This window comes from Tachysurus fulvidraco, chromosome 23, assembly GCF_022655615.1.
Source record: "Tachysurus fulvidraco isolate hzauxx_2018 chromosome 23, HZAU_PFXX_2.0, whole genome shotgun sequence".
Lineage (NCBI taxonomy): Eukaryota > Metazoa > Chordata > Actinopteri > Siluriformes > Bagridae > Tachysurus > Tachysurus fulvidraco.
This window is the reverse complement of record NC_062540.1, coordinates 20,429,803-20,452,302: the sequence shown is the minus strand read 5'-3', so window position 1 is coordinate 20,452,302 and position 22,500 is coordinate 20,429,803. Positions and strand designations below refer to the sequence as shown.

Below are 22,500 nucleotides of genomic sequence, written 5' to 3'. Positions count from 1 at the left end.
TACTAACCTGGAATCCTTTGACTCCTTGAGGTCCTGGATTTCCAATTATTCCAATGCCTCCCTGCAAAACCACCACAGGACATAAATCAGAATCACTTGTAACACTAAAGGAACGAGTGACTCGGTACGCTCTGTTTTTCTATATGAAACCCTGACAGTACTTTTAATACTTATAAGTATTTAATATTGTGTAATAGCTAACTAGCACTAGTACTGAACTTGCCAAGCCTGCTGCATCTCAGAACCATTAATCAATACATGTCTCTTCAGTAGTTTGTTAGTAACGGAATGACAATCCTACTGAGAATTAATCAATCAGAGCCATCAGTGCCCGTTGTATTTAGGTCTGTTTATAACGGTAACTTCCATATACTGCTAGCAACTATAAAAGAGAATGATCAATAAAAATCAGTGCACCATGAAGAGCGAAGGGAAAAGTTAGTGCACGTGTCTCAGTGCTCGCCGAATTGAACTTCTCGCTCCCTGCTGCTGCTCGACGCTCACCATTACCTTTAAGTGTGTAAGTCCTGGCATCTATCGATGTACATAATCAGACCAGTATCTATATCGATGCATCCATAGACTATACATTTATACGTTTTATGTTGGAACTGGATGAAAAGTGTACACACAAAAACACAAGAACTCTCAACAATTAATCACAGCTGGAATAAACGTATGTATATATGAAGTAGAATGAGAGAAAGCCTTTAAAAGTCTGACTCACATCTCAGAAGTAATTCTCAGTTCTGTCCTCTATCTGAAACATATTATTTGTTCTACACTTCTCTCCCATCTGTAAATGTCATTCTGAATATTTTTCATGATGTTAGAGTTATTAAAATCTTTTGTTGCTTAGCAACGCTTGACCTGTACGGTCCCCCACTCCTGAGGCATCACGGTCTGTTGTTTTATTCAGATAAATAAGCAGAAACTCTGCTGGAGCAATAACTCTGTTCTTCCCACCTGCTGCTATTCATCTAATATCTGAACAGACAAGAAACGTAATCGGAATAAAGAATTTCCCCTTGTGGTTTTTCCCATTAGGAAGTTTCCGAAGCATCTTCGTACCTTCTTTGACAAAAATAGGTGATGAGGTGGATTGTGCTTTTTAAGAAGCAGAGATTTTTACAATAAGCTCAAATAACATCTTTCTTTAGCTTTTAGCTTCAGACAAACTGTCGAAAATGTAACAGGAAAATGTCTCATGCAGACTATAAACACTGTAAACACTATAAACACTATAAACATTATAAACTATAAACACTATAAACACTGTAAACACTATGAACACTATAAACACTATAAACATTATAAACTATAAACACTATAAACATTATAATCACTATAAACACTATAAACATTATAAACACTGTAAACACTATAAACATTATAAACTATAAACACTATAAACACTATAATCACTATAAACACTATAAACCCTATAAACATTATAAACACTATAAACATTATAAACTATAAACACTATAAACATTATAATCACTATAAACACTATAAACCCTATAAACATTATAAACACTATAAACATTATAAACCCTATGAACATTATAAACCCTATAAAAACTATAAACACTATAAACCCTATAAACATTATAAACATTATAAACACTATAAACATTATAAACCCTATAAACACTATAAACATTATAAACACTATAAACATTATAAACCCCATAAACATTATAAACACTATAAACATTATAAACCCTATAAACATTATAAACCCTATAAACACTATAACCACTATAAACGTTATAAACACTATAAACCCTATAAACATTATAAACACTATAAACACTATAAACGTTATAAACACTATAAACCCTATAAACATTATAAACACTATAAACACTATAAACATTATAAACACTATAAACGTTATAAACCTTATAAACATTATAAACACTATAAACACTATAAACGTTATAAACACTATAAACCCTATAAACATTATAAACACTATAAACACTATAAACACTATAAACACTATAAACATTATAAACACTATAAACGTTATAAACACTATAAACATTATAAACACTATAAACACTATAAACCCTATAAACATTATAAACAATATAAACATTATAAACACTATAAACACTATAAACCCTATAAACAATATAAACATTATAAACACTATAAACATTATAAACACTATAAACCCTATAAACATCATAAACACTATAAACCCTGTAAACACTATAAACGTTATAAACACTATAAACATTATAAACACTATAAACATTATAAACCCTATAAACACTATAAACCCTATAAACATTATAAACAATATAAACATTATAAACACTATAAACCCTATAAACATTATAAACACTATAAACATTATAAATATTATAAACCCTATCACCATTATAAACACTATAAACCCTATCACCATTATAAACATTATAAACACTATAAACACTTTAAACACCATAAACACTATAAACATTATAAACACTACACACACTGTCGATATCTGAACTGTGAACATATTCGCCTGAACATAATATAATCGTTATGTAATTATTCCTTTATTGTGTATTCTAGGAAATTCCTCACAAAAATTCAATCACACAGGAAAAAACCCCCACTAGTAACAAACGATTTTTACGTAGGTTTATATTTAAGTGGATTATGTTAGAATAAATTGTCCTAATTATGGGAGCAATCACAGAAACCATGACTCAACTAGACCTAAATCCCTGTTTAAAGAAAGTTAGAAAGGGACTTTAAGGTTTTTAATTAGCATCATTGTTTGACTAAGCAATATATTCTCACGTGTTGTCACAAACGTCGATATTCCTTTTATTAAAAAGTTTAAAAGTATTAAATCTGCAAACTGTATAATATATGAATATTTAAGTTTAGGCAGTAGTAAAGAAGAACAAATACATTTTTAATTGCATTGTTAATATTGTTTACATGGGTAAAAATATGACAGTTCTTGTATTAGCACAATGTTCCAATTTCCAATTCCTTGTTCTTAAAAGATTCATTTCAACAGTTTACACTTTAATAATGTACTTACAGCGATGCCTCTGGGTCCTGCTTCACCTCTTTCTCCTGGAATGCCAATCTCACCCTGTTGGAGAAAGCAAGAAGAAGTCATTCTTGGATCTAAAACAACATATTTCGCTTTTTTTTATTTATTCTTATTCTTATTCTTATTCTTATTAGTATTATTATTATTGACTATGTTTATCTTCTCGCTCGTTAAATCCACATTAAAATGTAACTTCACAGTAAAAATTAGTAACCACATATAAAATTACATAACAAAACAATAACGTAGCTACAAAATATAACCAGTATAACTAAATAAAAAAAAATCTACATTGAATAAAAGAATTAGATATTAGATAAATATTAGAAGAAACTCCATAGATAAAAGAAGAATGTAAAACTCAATAACTACAATATTCGACAATTAAAAACTGAAAAAATTAAATACGAATTGAAAAATTGCAACATAACTTCGATAATTAGAAGAATCTACATAGTAAAACATACTGAAATAACTACATAGTAAAACTCACCATATAAAATCAACACCATATTAAAAAAAACATGCTACATATCACAATGAACTAAAAATGTGCCGTTGGTATCAGTGAATTGGTGTCTAGCTGTATTTCTGCCTTCAGAGTGTCACTGTATTAGAAAACGTATTTATTACGCTGTTCTAGTTTTATCGGTTAATGCCAGTCAGATACATACAGGAATACCTGGCTCTCCGGCTGGTCCTTCTTCTCCCGGCTTTCCTTGATCACCCTGTCGATGAAACATTTGAACACATTTGAATATAAAATTCTGAAATATTCTGCAAAGTTCAATTTAAACAGCGGCTTAAGAAAATCGATGGATCACAAAAGTAATTAGATGTTTAAATGTTTATATAAAGCAATTATTTTATATTATATTATTCATTCATTCATTAATTTTCTACCGCTTATCTGAACTTCTCGGGTCACGGGGAGCCTGTGCCTATCTCAGGCGTCATCGGGCATCGAGGCAGGATACACCCTGGACGGAGTGCCAACCCATCACAGGGCACACACACTCTCATTCACTCACACACACACACACTACGGACAATTTTCCAGAGATGCCAATCAACCTACCATGCATGTCTTTGGACCGGGGGAGGAAACCGGAGTACCCGGAGGAAACCCCCGAGGCACAGGGAGAACATGCAAACTCCACACACACAAGGTGGAGGTGGGAATCGAACCCCCAACCCTGGAGGTGTGCGGCGAACGTACTAACCACTAAGCCACCGTGACCCCCTTATATTATATTACATTATATTATATTATATTATATTATATTATATTATATTTAGTGTTTTGCCACTATTTTAGATTTACATTTTATCACTGTAAAGACAATAACTGAGTGACGTAGTCAGCTGTGGACACTTCACTTCTCGATGCAAGGTCCGAGTCGTAATCTACCGCATGGCTAAGGTTGAGGATATTCTGAGTAATATGAAAGCTCACAGTTTACATGGTGTTTACATTCGTCCAGACGGACACTGAAAAGGGATTTTATATTTTTGATTGTGTTGTATAAGAAGCATCGTAGCATTCACATTTGTTGCACTTTCAGATCTTATGGCACAGAAGTGACAATAACATTTGCCCATTTTTACCTTTTCCATCTTACACACTCCTACTTAGTGAAACTAGTCCAAAAATATTTCACCTCTGACCTCTCTGTGTTTCTACATGTTCTCTCTCTCTCTCTCTCTCTCTCTCTCTCTCTCTCTCTCTCTCTCTCTCTCTCTCTCTCTCTCTCTCTCACACATTGTCTGAAGTGTTACTGTGTTTATACTACAGTGATTTTTCCAATAATTACAAGAATTAATTCATTATCAACAAATTCACCTGCACTTTTTAACTGTTTATATTTACATGCTATTTTGACAAGGTGTTTTTGACAAGGTCTCTCTCTCTCTCTCTCTCTCTCTCTCTCTCTCTCTCTCTCTCTCTCTCTCTCTCTCTCTCTCTCTCTCTCTCTCTCTCTCTCTCTCTCTCTCTCTCTCTCTCTCTCTCTCTCTCTCTCTCTCTCTCTCTCTCTCTCAAACAATATTCTAGAACCATCCCGATTAAATGCACAGCAAAAGTTCACTGTTACTCACAACAACTCCTCTGGCGCCTTTTACTCCAGCTTTTCCTGGCAAACCCTGAAAACAAACAAACAAACAAACAAACACACACACACACTTACACACACTTACACACACTTACACAATGCTGTAATGCTGTAATGCAGTGTATATAAAACTATCCATAATTTACATTTACATTACAAACTAATCTCTCTGTCTCAGTATGCTGCATACTTACAGGTAAACCGTTAGGTCCTTTCTCTCCTGAAACTCCCGGCTTCCCTGCATCACCCTGACGGCGAGTAAGCACGAGGTGTTCACGGTACCATACATAAACTGCTCATGACTTTGCATTCAGAAATGTAAAAAAAAAACAGGCTTACTTTTTCACCATCGTATCCCTGAGTGCCATCTTTACCATCTCTGCCTGGCATCCCCTGTTAGAGAGACAGGTGTGTGTTATCATATCACACACTCATATACTACAGTATTATAAAGCAATCAGTCTTATAATCACTTACAGGTTCTCCTTTAGGGCCCAGATATCCAGGCAGACCTTTAGGGCCTATTTTACCCTGTAGAGAAGATGATGACATAATGATAAAGTGCATCAGAGTTATTACGTCATATTTCAAAATTCCAGATCAGACTGGCGATGGTGATTTTTATGAATCCTTTATGTTCGTGGCAGATTATTATTTTTTTGTTTATCTATGCAAATTTATTGCTTTCATACAATTTAAAAAATGTTTTTTTTATCACGCTGAGCCGATCGATCGGGAAGTTCACTTGCAGTTTGTCACATGAGGGCGTTTACTACCGACTGCTACTGTGGTGATTGTGGGTGTGGCTTTACAGGATCCATTTTAGATCATTTTAGAAAAAAAAAATATATATTTCATTTTCATTGACATGGTAAATTTGCCCGGATTCGTATTCGTTTTGTCGGAAGATTAGAAATTTTATCGAATAATCCGTACTAGCTATAGCTACTAGCTACAGTCACCCGACTTCCAAGGTTAAAGTTCGTACCTAATGTCTCGATATACACTTAATGTAATGTTAGATACGGCAGGACAAAATGAAACCGTAGTTCTAGCTAGTATCTAAAGCTGTGAACGAGGAACCGGAGAAAAGTCGGACCTCGTGTGCAGTAGGACCGGTTTGTGAAGCGTCGTTTCAACGGATTTGACTATCTGCCACTTCATAACACCGATGTGTGTGTTGTGACGTGATGAAATGTCAGATTAAATGTCACGTAGCTCAGTGTTGCATACGTATGTAAAAAACAAGCTGCTTTTTAACATCAACTGGATAATTCTACACTGTCGTAATAATGCTGCTCTAAAACACGATAGTGACCGAGTTTATGAACCCGCTATGATGTTTTGAAGCCTGTTAATTAATAATTAGTGGAGGAGAACTACATGACATTTCAAAACCATGTAACACCTACAGTAGTGATATTAATTCCTGATGTCGTTCTCTATAGCTGTATGTACAGTAATAACACTGATGGCGTGGTTAATGTGATGGTGTAAATGCACACTCACAATTTCTCCCTTAGGTCCTTTAAAACCCACGAGTCCTTTCTCTCCGGGGTCACCCTGGAATTATCAAATGAGACACACAGAGCACTTTTATCGTTGAGACTCGTTCCCCGAGTTCACGTTAACAGCGGTGAATAATCTGGAGGACGTCGAGGTATCATGGTTATGGAGATACTCACTGTTTTTCCGACGACACCAGGAATACCAGGCTTGCCCCGGAAACCTGGCAAACCCTACAAGCAGGGAGGGAATGATAGAAATGTTCGTGTTATCTTACAGATGATGATGATGATGATGATGAAGATGAAGATGTATATGTGCTTACTCTGTCTCCGACGACTCCCACCGGACCTGTAAGTCCTCGCAAACCTCGAGGCCCCTGAAAGAAAATCCCCCATAAACCTACAGATTAATCAGTTCTTTCAGTACAGAGGCTGCGATGCGTGGAATGCGACGTTTATTTGTATTTCTATATAAACTAAAACCTTACACAGATTTCATCAACGAGCTTCTGTCTTTGGCGGAAAAAAAAAAGTATGTTATTTTAATTTCCTAACCCCAATCCAGCGTATGTTCTGTCCTCATGGAGGAAAAAAAAAAATCAGATGGTATTCATGGTATTAGTAAGGAAAAACAGAAACTATGGGTTTGCATGCTGTTATAGGAAACTAATCATCAGCAAATTTGTTGCATTTCTTTAAGCACACACACATAAATATGAACCTGGGATTTAAGCATTGAAAATGAAGCATTTTCTACGATGTTAAGGAAAAAAAAACATTCAGATGGTTGATACGTCGATGTGTATTACAATGAGCCATTTGCATAGAAATATTAAAATATTAGCGCATGGACTTGAGCATTTGTTGTGTACTATTCATTTGTTGTGTACTAGAGTTGTGTAGTAGAGGTCTTCTCGGGTCTAAAGAAATGTACCCGACCCGAAGTGCCCCGATTCACTTTTTACCCGAACCTGACGTGCATAATTTTTTTTTTTTAAGAAAGACCCGACCTGAGACAAACCCGAAAAAATTAGACCCGAGTCCGACCCGAACCGACGGCAATTTCTTTTAACCCGACTGGACACGAATGTTGCGTAACTCTACACTAAAGTAACCGCTACAACATGGATTCATATTAGATTGACAGGTCTGTTTCAACGAAAATTAGCTTACCGCCAACCACACGTCGCCAGCCACACGTCACCAGCTACATGTCGCAAGCGGTCTTGGCAAACAGAGGAAAGGTTGGAAAAGGACTCGAGTCAATGCACACACATGAGATACAGTAGTTCGGGTCTTCTCGGGTCCGTTCGGTAAAAACACATTCATTTTAAATTACCCGAGACCCGACGCCACTATTATTATACCCGACCCGTGTCCGAGGTACACGTGAGACTTTTAGACCCAAACCAGCTCGGGTCTCGGGTCGGACCTTGGGTTTTCGGATCTAAGTGGACCTGTGAAGACCTCTACTATGGAGTCTATAGGATGGAAAACTCACCTGTAGACCAACAGTTCCTGGGAAACCAGAAATCCCAGGTGGCCCTTGTTCACCCTGTAGTGAAGATGTCGAGATAGTTACACAAACACACACCATCATCACCATCGAATTTATACAGCCATCACTTCACGATTGAATTATATACTGTATGTATTGAAATACTGAATAAATATCCCATCATGCACCAATCTTACCTTCTCTCCATCTTTCCCTGGCTCTCCTTTGTCTCCTTTGTGTCCTGTGTGTCCCTTGAACGTTATAGAAAGACCGATTTAAGTAATAATAATAAACAGTTTCAGAAAATTTTATCCATGTCACCGTACATAGCTTCTGACGAGTTACCTTGAAACCGGGCATTCCAGGAGGCCCCGGGGGTCCTGGTGGACAGATAGCAGGACACTGACAAATACAAGACAAACGACGCTTTTAATACATTTAAACAGCAGAATATTATAATATACTATAAGATGACAAAAAATAAATCTGTTACAATTTATTTAAAAATGAAAATTATTTAAAAAACTATGTTCGTGATTGATATTTCTAACATGATGTTAAAACAAACAAACAAACAAACAAAAAAATAAAAACAGTAAATTTATGACTATGAGAATTGTATCATTTTTAATACATTTACATGTTTAGTCTATTTATGTAAAAACTTTTGGATCAATTTTCGGTTTCCGTAATAAATTAAGAATAGTTACAATAGCAACTTTTTAAACTTTCTGTTTTTTAGTCGATTTAAAATTTTAAAAATAAAAAAAATTTGCTTTCCTGCTGTTCAATTAGAATTTAAGTTAATTCTACTTTTGTTAGATTTAAGAATTTCCAAATTTCCATTTTTTAAATAAATTAGCTTAAATGTAAAATTAAAAAAAAATATTAAGAAATATTATTTGATGAACATTTTTTCCTGCAGTTTGAATGTAACAGAAAATGTTTTTTATTTTTGTTACTATTTAGATGAAATATTTTTAATATATATATATTTTTTTCAAAACAATATCATATCGGATTATTGGAATAAATTCCATCATACGTTTAGCGTGAACTTACCAGTGCATCACCGTTTCCCTCGGGAAGTGGTCCAGGTAGACCCTAAACAGACCAGAAAGAACATGGTAAACTTTTTTTAAACATGAACAAAACACACAGTTACGTATCGAAGCTCAACTTTTAACTAAATTTAAAGAAATTCTTCTTTTTCTCTTTTTCCAGCATCAGAAATATGATGGACTGTTTTGTACACTATAATATCAGTTCTGCTTTAACGGTGATTCTTCTTCTTCTTCTTCTTCTTCTTCTTCTTCTTCTTCTTATTATTATTATTATTATTATTATTATTATTATTATTATTATTAGTATGTGTTCAGGTATCATTCGGAGCACTTACAGGTGGCCCATCTGGACCTGGAGCACCTGGAAGTCCTGGAAGACCTTCTGGTCCCTAAAGAGAAGCAGACACAGTTAAGAAATGAAGAAAATGATGAACAGATCCACATCCAGTGTGTAGAAGTCACTATAGTTCTATTCTTTATTATTATTATTATTATTATTATTATTATTATTATTATTATTATTATTATTATTATTATTATTATTATTAACACTAATAATGAACATTGTTAGATATTAATAATAAACCCACTTCAGTACTGAAACTTTTAAAGGATCAGTTCAGGCACTTTTTACCAATGTGGGTAGGTCGGTTTGGAGCTATGACGCTAATCTACTACTGAAAGATTTCCATCACGCACTGATAGCTGTCCATCACACACTCTTAAAATACACCATTTAGCTCAGTTTAATAAAAAAATACATCAAATTAAAGCTAAAATATCAACCCAAACAGGTTTCAGCATCTGGGATGGTTTTTATAACAATATGTCTTCTATCGTCTGAGCATTAAAGCCAAGATTCCTCTTTTTAAACTTCTCTTTCTAAAACACTGACTCCTGCTGGACATCGCTTGTCCTCTGTGTTGCTGTATGAAGAAGACTGAAAGACTCACTGGAGGTCCCTGTGGTCCTACACCACCAGGCAGTCCATTAGCTCCAGGCAGCCCCTAAGATCACACACACACACACACACACACACACACACACACACACACACACACACACACACACACACACACACACACACACACACACACACACACACACACAAAGTCTATTTTCCTATTTCGGTGTCATCCACAGTATGAACTGATAATCAGTGACAGGAGGAACACTTACAGGAGCTCCAGGTCTCCCTCTGCCCTAAGAGACACACACACAGGTTTATTATTTTATAAACTAATGAACATCAGAGTGATAAAATATAACAATGAATAAAAATAAAATGAATAAAAAAATGCTAAACATTATCATTATTGTTAATGGGAAATTAAATGAAGGAATAATAATGAAACAGTGACATATATGTGACATTTATTATTATTATTATTATTATTATTATTATTATTATTATTATTATTATTATTATTATTATTATTATTCATTCATTCATTCATTCACTCACACATTTTCTACCACTTATCCGAACTTCTTGGGTCACGGGGAGCCTGTGCCTATCTCAGGCGTCATCGGGCATCGAGGCAGGATACACCCTGGACGGAGTGCCAACCCATCACAGGGCACACACACACTCTCATTCACTCACACACTCACACACTACGGACTATTTTCCAGAGATTCCAACCTACCTGTACATATGTAATATAACATAATATAATATAGAAATTATATGAAATATTGGACATATAGGAATATAGAGTCTATATTACAGTATATACATTTCTAGAAATCTCCAGACATCTGGAAACAGCTGGATATTAATTTTGAGAATGTTATTCCTGGGAAATATTGGAACGTTATAGAGGGGAATAATAATCCTGTGGAATATTAAACCCTGTGTAATATTAAACCCTGTGTAATATTAAACCCTGTATAATATTAAACCCTGTATAATATTAAACCCTGTGAATATTAAACCCTGTGTAATATTAAACCCTGTGTGATATTAAACCCTGTATAATATTAAACCCTGTGTGATATTAAACCCTGTATGATATTAAACCCTGTGTAATATTAAACCCTGTGTAATATTAAACCCTGTGAATATTAAACCCTGTGAATATTAAACCCTGTGTAAGATTAAACCCTGTGTAATATTAAACCCTGTGAATATTAAACCCTGTGAATATTAAACCCTGTGTAATATTAAACCCTGTGTAATATTAAACCCTGTGTAATATTAAACCCTGTGGAATATTAAACCCTGTATAATATTAAACCCTGTGTAATATTAAACCCTGTGAATATTAAACCCTGTATAATATTAAACCCTGTGAATATTAAACCCTGTGTAATATTAAACCCTGTGTAATATTAAACCCTGTGAATATTAAATCCTGTGAATATTAAACCCTGTATAATATTAAACCCTGTGAATATTAAACCCTGTGAATATTAAACCCTGTGTAATATTAAACCCTGTGAATATTAAACCCTGTATAATATTAAACCCTGTCAATATTAAACCCTGTGAATATCATCCCTGTGATTACACAGCTCAGGGAACATTATTCCATCCTTAAACAAGAATCAACAAGCCCTAGAATCATAAGGTCTTGCGATTACAGAACCAATAATCTTTAAACGAATTCATTTGTATATGATGTGTGGTGTATTTTACGCTACGGTTTTATCACGTAATACAACAGCTATGAATCTTTATCTTTTTAATAGTGTATAGTTCCCTAAACTGAAGACTTTGTTACAGTGTTTTTTTTAGTCTGTATTCAACAATATTTAATAATGAAACCTTTTTGTCGTCTTTGTCTAATCGCCGGCTCATTCATCATGTTCATTTCTACCATACGATCAGGTACAGGTTAGAAAATTAGGACTGTAAGTACTTGAGGAGAATCGTGTTTGATCCCCAAAAAAAAAACGTGTCTAATAAGACATATTCATCATACAGTTTTAAGGTACACTTACAGGAGGTCCAGGTGGTCCAGGAGGTCCTGCATCGCCCTGAAAAACACAAAGAGATCATTCGTATCACGTGAGCATTCTGATTAAACGACGTCACACAGTCACACAGACGTGTTGTTCGGTACACAGTCGGTCTGTCCGTCATCTATAAACATGATCTGAAGTTCACTGAGTTACTGAACGACGTGACGTCATCTAAAGGCGGCCATCTTGGACAACCGGAATCACTTGTATTTATATAATAAAGGTATGTACTCTTTCAGTGAGGAATACCTCCATACTTTTAAGAGCGTACATGTATATTACACTCACGTCATGTAAGTGACGCAATAGAACTCTGTTGCCTAGTTACACAAAACTTGTTGCATTTCAGCTTTTCTTCATCCATCATTCTCATTCATTCATTCATTCATTTCCTACCGCTTATCCGAACGTCTCGGGTCACGGGGAGCCTGTGCCTATCTCAGGCGTCATCGGGCATCGAGGCAGGATACACCCTGGACGGAGTGCCAACCCATCACAGGGCACACACACACTCTCATTCACTCACACACTCAAACACTACGGACAATTTTCCAGAGATGCCAATCAACCTACCATGCATGTCTTTGGACCGGGGGAGGAAACTGGAGTACCCGGAGGAAACCCCCAAGGCATGGGGAGAACATGCAAATTCCACACACACAAGGTGGAGGTGGGAATCGAACCCCCAACCTTGGAGGTGTGAGGTGAACGTGCTAACCACTAAGCCACTGTGCCCCCCCCCCCCATGAAGTTATATATTTAATAAAAAGAGGAAAAATTTCAATATAAATAAGAAAAATAAAAACCAAAATTAAATCTGTCAGAGTCTTTAATGGATTCCTATACATAAACACACACACACACACACACACACACACACACACACACACACACACACACACACACACACACACACACACACAGCTGTATTTGATCTAACTGTGTGGTGTGAGAAAAGACTAAACTAGTTTCGTTTACATTCCAGTGTCTTTTGCTAACATCACACTAGCGAGCTAACATTAATGACACGAACGATCTTTAACGTTCATATCGTGTTTATCATTAAAAAAAACCTCTATTCTCTTCGTCTTTTCGAATTCAAACAAACTACGTGACTGATTTAGTTTGCAGCGTTTACGACCATAAACACAAACATTTTTATCGCTTTACAAGTAGGAATTTTTAGTTGTGAAGAAATTGATGTTGGAAATCCAGAAAGTTTAACCTCAAACATCCAACGTGTTACTGAGAGAGAAAATACTGAGTGTCTGATGAACATCTAACTTTATTATGTTGGCTTTGTAGAAGCCACCATTCTGTTTTTTCATTTATGCTTAGACAAAAATGTATAAAATTTAATGCGGCCAGGGCTTTTCGTGGCCCTGGTCTGAAGTTTGTTGCTATTACTTTTCTAAGCAATCCGAGTACCGGTACTTCCGGTACCGGGTCTCAAAGTGGCCTTTTTTCCCCATAGACTCCCATTATAAAATTTTGAGGTTTATAACTCGGCAAGCTTTCGAACTATCTACACCAAACTCGGCCAGCTCCTTTAGGGTGATACTCTGAACAAACTCTGGCCTTTCGGTTGTCCCACAGCCCCGCTCCCAAAATATGCAAAATCAAAAAACTTTACAACATGGACATGGAACTTCCTCACGGGTATTCTGATGGTGTCATGTGATGTCAGGTGATGTCACGTGAAAATACATTTTGCACAACATGGGCATGTGATATATCAAAACACTCAGCACAATGAGGGGGAACTTCCTCAGGAGTATTCGGATGATGTCACATGTTCATCTCCACTTGCCTCCAAATGTTTTGGCACCCTATCTTTCTGTCCACTTGCCTCCAAAAGTAACACTGACCCTTATGTCCACTCGCCTCCAAAAAGCACCGGCCTTCGCGAATAGTTGCCTCGTCAAAGACAACATCAATGTATGTCGCAACAAACTTTACAAATCTAGTTTTAGTTTACGATATTCTAACATCTGAAAATTTTTCCAGTCTGTCAGTCATATTTTTTTAAGTAAATTGTTCATATCTGAACCCTAAAGAAAACTCTGTACTTCTGTACACTTCTATATCATCGGCATCACCTTCTTCTATCGTCCTCATCCTCACTGATTAATGCTGCATCTTTCTGAGCTCCACATTCCTTCTTGCATTAAGTTTAGAGGGACCTTAAACAGGCAGAATCTTACACTTACACTTACACACACACACGAGATGCCCACAGTGAGAGGCGGCGGGCTGGTGTGGGCTTGCTCATAGCCCCCCAGCTCGTTTCCCTGCGCCTTCGGGTCGGGGAGAGGTCTCTCACTGTTATTTGTGCTTATGGGCCAAATGGCAGTGTGGAGTACCCAACCTTCTTGGCGTCTCTGGGAGGGGTGTTACCGGGGACTCCGTCGTTCTACTAGGGGACTTAAATGCTCACGTGGGCAGCGACAGTGACACCTGGAGGGGCGTGATTGGGAGGAACGGCCCCCCCAACCTGAACCCGAGTGGTTTTCTGTTATTGGACTTCTGTGCTAGTCACAGTTTGTTCATAATGAACACCATGTTCAAGCATAAGGGTGTCCATCAGTACACATGGCAACAGGACACCTTAGATCGGAAGTCAATGATCGACTTTGTGGTTGTTTCATCTGACCTCCGGGCGTATGTCTTGGACACTCGGGTAAAGAGAGGGGCGGAGCTGTCAACTGATCACCACCTGGTGGTGAGTTGGGTTCAATGGCAGGGGAGGAAGTTGGACAGACTTGGCATACCCAAACATACTGTGAGGGTCCGCTGGGAACGTTTGGCAGAGTCTCCTGTCAGAGAGATCTTCAACTCTCATCTCCGGCAGACTAGATCCCAAGGGAGGCTGGAGACATTGAGTCCGAGTGGACCATGCTCTCCACCTCCATTGTCGACGCAGCCGCACGGAGCTGTGGCCGTAAGGTCTCCGGTGCCTGTCGTGGCGGCAATCCCCGAACCCGGTGGTGGACCCCGGAAGTAAGGGATGCCGTCAAGCTGTAGAAGGAGTCCTATCGAGCCTGGTTGGCTCGGGGGACCCCGGAGGCAGCTGATAGGTACCGGAGGGCCAAAAACTCGTGCCTGGGAGGAGTTCGGTGAGGCCATGGAGAAGGACTATCGGTTGGCTTCGAAGAAATTCTGGCAAACCATCCGGCGTCTCAGGAGGGGGAAGCAGTGCCCTGCGCACACTGTTTACAGTGGGAGTGGGAATCTGCTGACATCGACTGGTGACATTCTCGGGCGGTGGAAGGAGTACTTCAAGGATCTCCTCAACCCCACCAACATGTCTTCCAGTGAGGAAGCAGAGGCAGAGGGCTCGGTTGTGGACTTGTCGTTCCCCCAAGCTGAGGTCACTGAGGTATTTGAGAAGCTCCTTGGTGGCAAGGCACCAGGGGTGGATGAGATCTGCCCTGAGTACCTTAAGTCTCTGGATGTTGTGGGGCTGTCTTGGTTGACACGACTCTGCAACATCGCGTGGCGGTTGGGGACAGTGCCTCTGGACTGGCAGACTGGGGTGGTGGTCCCTCTGTTTAAGAAGGGGGACCAGAGGGTGTTTTCCAACTCCAGGGGGATCACACTCCTCAGCCTCCCCGGAAAAGTCTATGCCAGGGTACTGGAGAGGAGAATTCGGCCGATAGTCAAACCTCGGATTCAGGAGGAACAATGCGGATTTCGTCCTGGTCGTGGAACACTGGACCATCTCTATACCCTCACCAGGTTGCTGGAGGGTTCATGGGAGTTTGCCCAACCAGTCCACATGTGTTTTGTGGATCTGGAGAAGGCATTCGACTGTGTCCCTCGTGGTGACCTGTGGGGGGTCCTCTGGGAGTATGGGGTCCGTGGCCCTCTGCTAAGGGCTGTCCGGTCCCTATATGACCGGAGCAGGAGTTTGGTTCGCATTGCCGGCAGTAAGTCAGACTTGTTCCCAGTGCATGTTGGACTCCGACAGGGCTGCCCTTTGTCATCGGTCCTGTTCATTATTTATATGGACAGGATTTCTAGGCGCAGTCGGGGGCCGAAGGGAGTCCGGTTTGGGGACCACAGGATTTCGCCTCTGCTTTTTGCAGATGATGTTGTCCTGTTTGCTTCTTCAAATCAGGACCTTCAGCGTGCACTGGGACGGTTTGCAGCTGAGTGTGAAGCGGCGGGGATGAGAATCAGCACCTCCAAGTCCGAGGCCATGGTTTTCAGCCGGAAAAGGGTGGCTTGCCCCCCTCAGGTTGGTGGAGACTTCCTGCCTCAAGTGGAGGAGTTTAAGTATCTTGGGGTCCTGTTCACGAGTGAGGGAAGGATGGAGCAGGAGATCGACAGGCGGATCGGTGTATCTTCTGCAGTGATGCGGTCGATATACCGATCTGTTGTGGTGAAGAGAGAGCTGAGCCGTAAGGCGAAGCTCTCTATTTACCAGTCGATCTACGTTCCTACCCTCACCTATGGTCATGAGCTTTGGGTCATGACTGAAAGGACAAGATCCCGGATACAGGCGGCCGAAATGAGTTTCCTCCGCAGGGTGGCTGGGCGCTCCCTTAGAGATAGGGTGAGGAGCTCAGTCACTCGGGAGGAGCTCAGAGTAGAGCCGCTGCTCCTCCACATCGAGAGGGGTCAGCTGAGGTGGCTCGGGCATCTGTTTCAGATGCCTCCTGGACGCCTCAGTGGGGAGGTGTTCCGGGCATGTCCAACCGGGAGGCCCTAGGACACGCTGGAGGGACTATGTCTTTCGGCTGGCCTGGGAACGTATCGGTATTCCCTCGGAAGAGCTGGAGGAAGTGTCTGGGGAGAGGGAAGTCTGGGTGTCCCTGTTTAGACTGCTGCCCCCGCGACCCGGCCCCGGATAAGCGGTAGAAAATGGATGGATGGATGGATGACTCAATAATGAACAGAACAGAAGGAGGCCGATACATTCAGATACGTTCAGCAGAATGGGACGTGTACGAGAGCTGATCATTTATTTGCAGACTTTTCTGCAGCTTTATTCAGAGAATAAAGGAAGAACTCACATGATGAAGACCAACAAACAACAAGTCACAACAACGTCACGTCACTCGCTCTGGTCGACTGTTTAATATTTTACAAAGACCTATAAAACATGTCCACCTGTAAATGTTGGATTTAAGATCTTTAAAACTCGGAGGTTCTCAGAGGAAGTCAGTTCTGTTTTTCTGTGAATAGTGAATTATATTATCACCTGTAAATCTACACACGATACTCGGCGGCTCTAAAGTAACGATTTCACAAAGCAATGATTTATAAAAATGATTTAAAGAATGTCGAATGTACATTAATAGAAAATAAATCAACAAACAGTTGTGACTGTATTGTATTGTGTTGATGTATTGTGTTGATGTATTGTGTTGATGTATTGTGTTGACACAGAGTGTGACTGTATTGTGTTGATGTATTGTGTTGACACAGAGTGTGACTGTATTGTGTTGACACAGAGTGTGACTGTATTGTGTTGATGTATTGTGTTGACACAGAGTGTGACTGTATTGTGTTGATGTATTGTGTTGACACAGAGTGTGACTGTATTGTGTTGATGTATTGTGTTGACACAGAGTGTGACTGTATTGTGTTGACACAGAGTGTGACTGTATTATGTTGATGTATTGTGTTGACACAGAGTGTGACTGTATTGTGTTGACACAGAGTGTGACTGTATTATGTTGATGTATTGTGTTGACACAGAGTGTGACTGTATTGTGTTGATGTATTGTGTTGACACAGAGTGTGACTGTATTGTGTTGACACAGAGTGTGACTGTATTATGTTGATGTATTGTGTTGACACAGAGTGTGACTGTATTGTGTTGACACAGAGTGTGACTGTATTGTGTTGTATTAATCAGATATGAATACATTAACAGATATGTTAATCCCTTTCCACTGCTTCTCTCTTTGTACCCATCCCGAGGCATCCAGACATTGTACCAGCTCCCAACGTCCTCTGTGGGATGAAGCCTTTGGACGTCCACTGAGCCGAGGCCGACTCTAAGAATCCTGAGACATCTCCAGTTAGACTCTGTGGTACTCAGGAGATCTGAAGTCCATGATCCTTACAACATTTATCTGACTGTATATTACAATCACACCCCCAGTGTCACCCATATGAGGATGGGTTCCCCCTTGCGTCCGGTTCCTCTCAAAGTTTCTTCCTTTACCAATTTAAGGGAGTTTTTCCTTGCCACTGCTGCCTGAGTCACCTCAGACTTGCTCATAGGGGAATAAATACATACAGATTGTGAACTATTTATATCTAATAATAATCTTGAATTTTTTATTCGTTATTTCTTTTATTATTCCTTATGTTTACCTTCTGCTCTATGTTTATGTTCTGTAAAGCTGCTTTGAGACAATGTCTATTGTAAAAAGCGCTATTTAAATAAACTTGAATTGAATTGTGTTGATGTATTGTGTTGATGTATTGTGTTGACACAGAGTGTGACTGTATTGTGTTGATGTATTGTGTTGACACAGGGTGTGACTGTATTGTGTTGATGTATTGTGTTGATGTATTGTGTTGACACAGAGTGTGACTGTATTGTGTTGATGTATTGTGTTGATGTATTGTGTTGACACAGAGTGTGACTGTATTGTGTTGATGTATTGTGTTGATGTATTGTGTTGATGTATTGTGTTAACACAGGGTGTGGCTGTATTGTGTAGGTTCTTACCCTTGGTCCTGGAGGTCCGTCCTTCCCCTGAGGCCCATCAGGACCCGGTAGACCCTAAATAAATAAACCACAAAACACATTTACTCTTCATACACAAAAACAAACAAAAAAACCAAAAACAAAACAACAAAAAAACAAAAAAAAAAAAAAAAAAACAAAACACAAAAAAACAAAAAAAAAAACAAACAAACAAAAAAAAACAAAACAAAAAAACACAACACAACACAAAACAACACAAACACAACACAACAGAACACAACACAACACAACACAAAACAACACAACACAACACAAAACAACACAAACACAACACAACACAAAACAACACAACACAACACAACACAACACAACACAAAACAACACAACACAACACAAAACAACACAACACAACATAAACACAACACAAAACAAAACAACACAACACAAAACAACACAACACAAAACAACACAAACACAACACAACACAAAAATAATTATGAATTTAGCAGATCATTTTATTACTTCATTTAAAAGTTTGTGCCCCCCGGCTCAAGAAAGTCCTTTTACAATAATAATGAAGCGATTAACAAAAAACGAATGAAAGAAACAGTAGAATTTATTCCACGTTTTATTCCTGATGAAGATTTTAACTTTCTCAGAACCTTTAACTATCTTTAAATAACTAATCTTTATAGAAACGACTTGTTTAAGGAAAGAATTTAACATAAAAAATTAAAAACCTTTGACTGGAGGTAAAGTGTACAGGATGTGTACAAATACATCATACACGTGTGTATACGTGACTTAACACGCGTGTGTACGTGACTTAACACGCGTGTGTACGTGACTTAACACGTGTGTGTACGTGACTTAACACGTGTGTGTATGTGACTTAACACGTGTGTATACGTGACTTAACACAATTAGACCAACATCGTTTGGGTTATTTCTAAAGGTCCATTTTATTTTAATAAAATATAAAATGTCACACACAATCAAACACACACAGACACTCACGCACACAAAGACACACACACATACATACACACAAACACACACACACACACAGACACTCACACACAGACACACACACACAAACACACACACAAACACACACACAAACCCTCACACAGACACACACAAACACACACACAAACCCTCACACAGACACACACAAACACACACACAAACCCTCACACAGACAGACACACAAACACACACGCAAACCCTCACACAGACACACACACAAACACACACACTCACACAGACACACACACACACACACACACACACACACACACACACACACACACACACACACACACACACACAAACCCTCACACAGACACACACACAAACACACACACTCACACACACACACACACACACACACACACACACACACACACACACACACACACACACACACACACACACACACACACACACACAGCCCCACTGTAAACAATATGTTCTTTAATAAAAAAAAATTCAGATATGGTCTACTCTTTTGACTTACGTCTATTCCAGGAAGTCCAGAAAGTCCAGGTGTTCCTGCTACTCCTGGAATTCCAGCTTTCCCTTTAGGTCCCTAAAGACAAAACCCCCGAGTAAAACACACAAACACACAAACTTCTTCAGACAACTTCTGTTGTTTTCATTTTGAATTATAATCGCTGTTTATGGAAACACACACACACACACACACACACACACACACACACACACACACACACACACACACACACACACACACACACACATATATATTATTCATTTCCACTATTGGCTTTGTTTAATTAAATCAAGGACAGTCGTATAAAGTATTTCACTACGTGTCGAACTCTGTATAATAGTGAAATTAACAAATTAAATTTGAATTTGAATAATATAATTTATACATTATATATAATATAATCTATACATTTTTATAATTCCACCACCTTTAAAGACTTTGTCTATATTATTATTATTATTATTATTATTATTATTATTATTATTATACCTTAGCTTATATACTGAATGTTAATTTTTTGCATTTTTATTCACACAAATTTGAATCCTGAAATGTTTTATGGAGAACTTTATAAAATAATGCTTTATATACAAGATAAAACAAATTTTTTGTAAAGCTTTAACCTTTTAAAAATCCACTGACACTTTTTTCTCTCCTAAGAAGACACTTTAACATTTTTTTTCAACAAAGCCCTAAATGAGTATATATATATATACTTTCTTTTATCTCTGAAACTTGGCAGAGACAAAAGAAAGGAATTACAAAAAAATAAAGTGAAAAAATGTCCATAAAAAGTGTGTGTGGTGATGTGATGGTTTGTGAAGCCGTTACAACACACACTCTGATGTAGGTGTGTGTTTGTTGTAAAGGTTAGGAACACTCACAGGTTTTCCAGGAAGTCCGGCCGGTCCTGCTTTTCCCTGCAGAAGAAAAAAAAGTAATAGATTGATTTATTTTTATTTGTAATGTATTTTCTGATACAGCGCTTACGGTACAGTTACAGTTACAGTGAGGCTCGAGGAAGTCGTTAGTCTGTTGTTTTATTTCATCGGTGAAACTCTTAATAGAAACGTTTAATTGTTTCTTTCACCAGCAGTCAGCTTTCCCATAATGCACTGCAGTGGGATGTATGCATGGTTTTAGGTAAAGATGGAGCCTGGTCCAGTTCATGTAAACATTATGTCTACAGTGTTCTCCTTCTTTATCTGTGCAGCTCAGGAACAAAACTGTTATTATATGATTCAGAAATGCTGAAATCCGTCGCCGTGGATACTGAAAGTGATGAAAGCATTAAAGTTAAAGCGACAAACTGAGACTCCGGAAATCTGTGATGAACAAAAGCACTGGATATAAACATAATCTCTCTCTCTCTCTCTCTCTCTCTCTCTCTCTCTCTCTCTCTCTCTCTCTCTCTCTCTGCGTGTGTTTGTGTGTGTGTTTCTCTCTCTCTCTCCCTTCCCTCTCTCCCTTCCCTCTCTCTTCTCTCTCTTCTCTCTCTCTCTCTCTGCGTGTGTTTGTGTGTGTTTCTCTCTCTCTCTCTCTCCCTTCCCTCTCTCCCTTCCCTCTCTCCCTTCCCTCTCTCTCTTCTCTCTCTCTCTCTCTCCCTTCCCTCTCTCTCTGCGTGTGTTTGTGTGTGTGTTTCTCTCTCTCTCTCCCTTCCCTCTCTCTCTCCTCTCTCTCTTCCTCCCTCTCTCTCTCCCCTCCCTCTTGCTTTCTTTCACTCTTTCTCTCTCCTGTCTCTGCATTTATCTCTCTCTCTCTCTCTCTCTCTCTCTCTCTCTCTCTCCCCTTTCTCTTGCTCTCTTTCACTCATTCTCTCTCTCTTCTCTCTCTCTCTACTGTCTCTTGCTCTCCTGTCTGCGTGTGTTTGTTTGTGTCTCTCTCTCTCTCTCTCTCTCTCTCTCTCTCTCTCTCTCTCGCTCTCCTCTCTGTGTGTGTGTGTCTCTCTCTTTCTCTCTCTCTCTCTCTCTCCTATCTCTCGCTCTCCTGTCTCTGCATGTCTCTCTCTCTCTCTCTCTCTCTCTCTCTCTCTCTCTCTCTCTCTCTCTCTTGTCTCTCGCTCTCTCTCATTTTATTCACGTGTTAAATATTACTGA

At 38.7% G+C, this 22,500-nt stretch overlaps 1 protein-coding gene across 1 annotated transcript in view; it reads right to left on the bottom strand.

Moving 5' to 3' along the window:
• Positions 1-22,500, bottom strand: part of col9a3 (collagen, type IX, alpha 3) — a 32,721-nt gene that overhangs the window by 6,628 nt on the left and 3,593 nt on the right. Inside the window, exons 3-23 of the mRNA XM_027160646.2 lie at positions 21,289-21,324; positions 20,408-20,479; positions 18,910-18,963; positions 12,198-12,233; positions 10,431-10,454; positions 10,205-10,258; positions 9,587-9,640; positions 9,250-9,291; positions 8,533-8,589; positions 8,385-8,438; positions 8,191-8,244; positions 7,013-7,066; positions 6,867-6,920; positions 6,691-6,744; positions 5,659-5,712; positions 5,521-5,574; positions 5,376-5,429; positions 5,168-5,212; positions 3,745-3,798; positions 3,056-3,109; positions 8-61 (exon numbers count right to left, since the gene is read on the bottom strand). Coding sequence (XP_027016447.2) covers positions 8-61; positions 3,056-3,109; positions 3,745-3,798; positions 5,168-5,212; positions 5,376-5,429; positions 5,521-5,574; positions 5,659-5,712; positions 6,691-6,744; positions 6,867-6,920; positions 7,013-7,066; positions 8,191-8,244; positions 8,385-8,438; positions 8,533-8,589; positions 9,250-9,291; positions 9,587-9,640; positions 10,205-10,258; positions 10,431-10,454; positions 12,198-12,233; positions 18,910-18,963; positions 20,408-20,479; positions 21,289-21,324 — 1,068 coding nt within the window. The remainder of the gene's footprint in view (positions 1-7; positions 62-3,055; positions 3,110-3,744; positions 3,799-5,167; positions 5,213-5,375; positions 5,430-5,520; positions 5,575-5,658; positions 5,713-6,690; positions 6,745-6,866; positions 6,921-7,012; positions 7,067-8,190; positions 8,245-8,384; positions 8,439-8,532; positions 8,590-9,249; positions 9,292-9,586; positions 9,641-10,204; positions 10,259-10,430; positions 10,455-12,197; positions 12,234-18,909; positions 18,964-20,407; positions 20,480-21,288; positions 21,325-22,500) is intronic.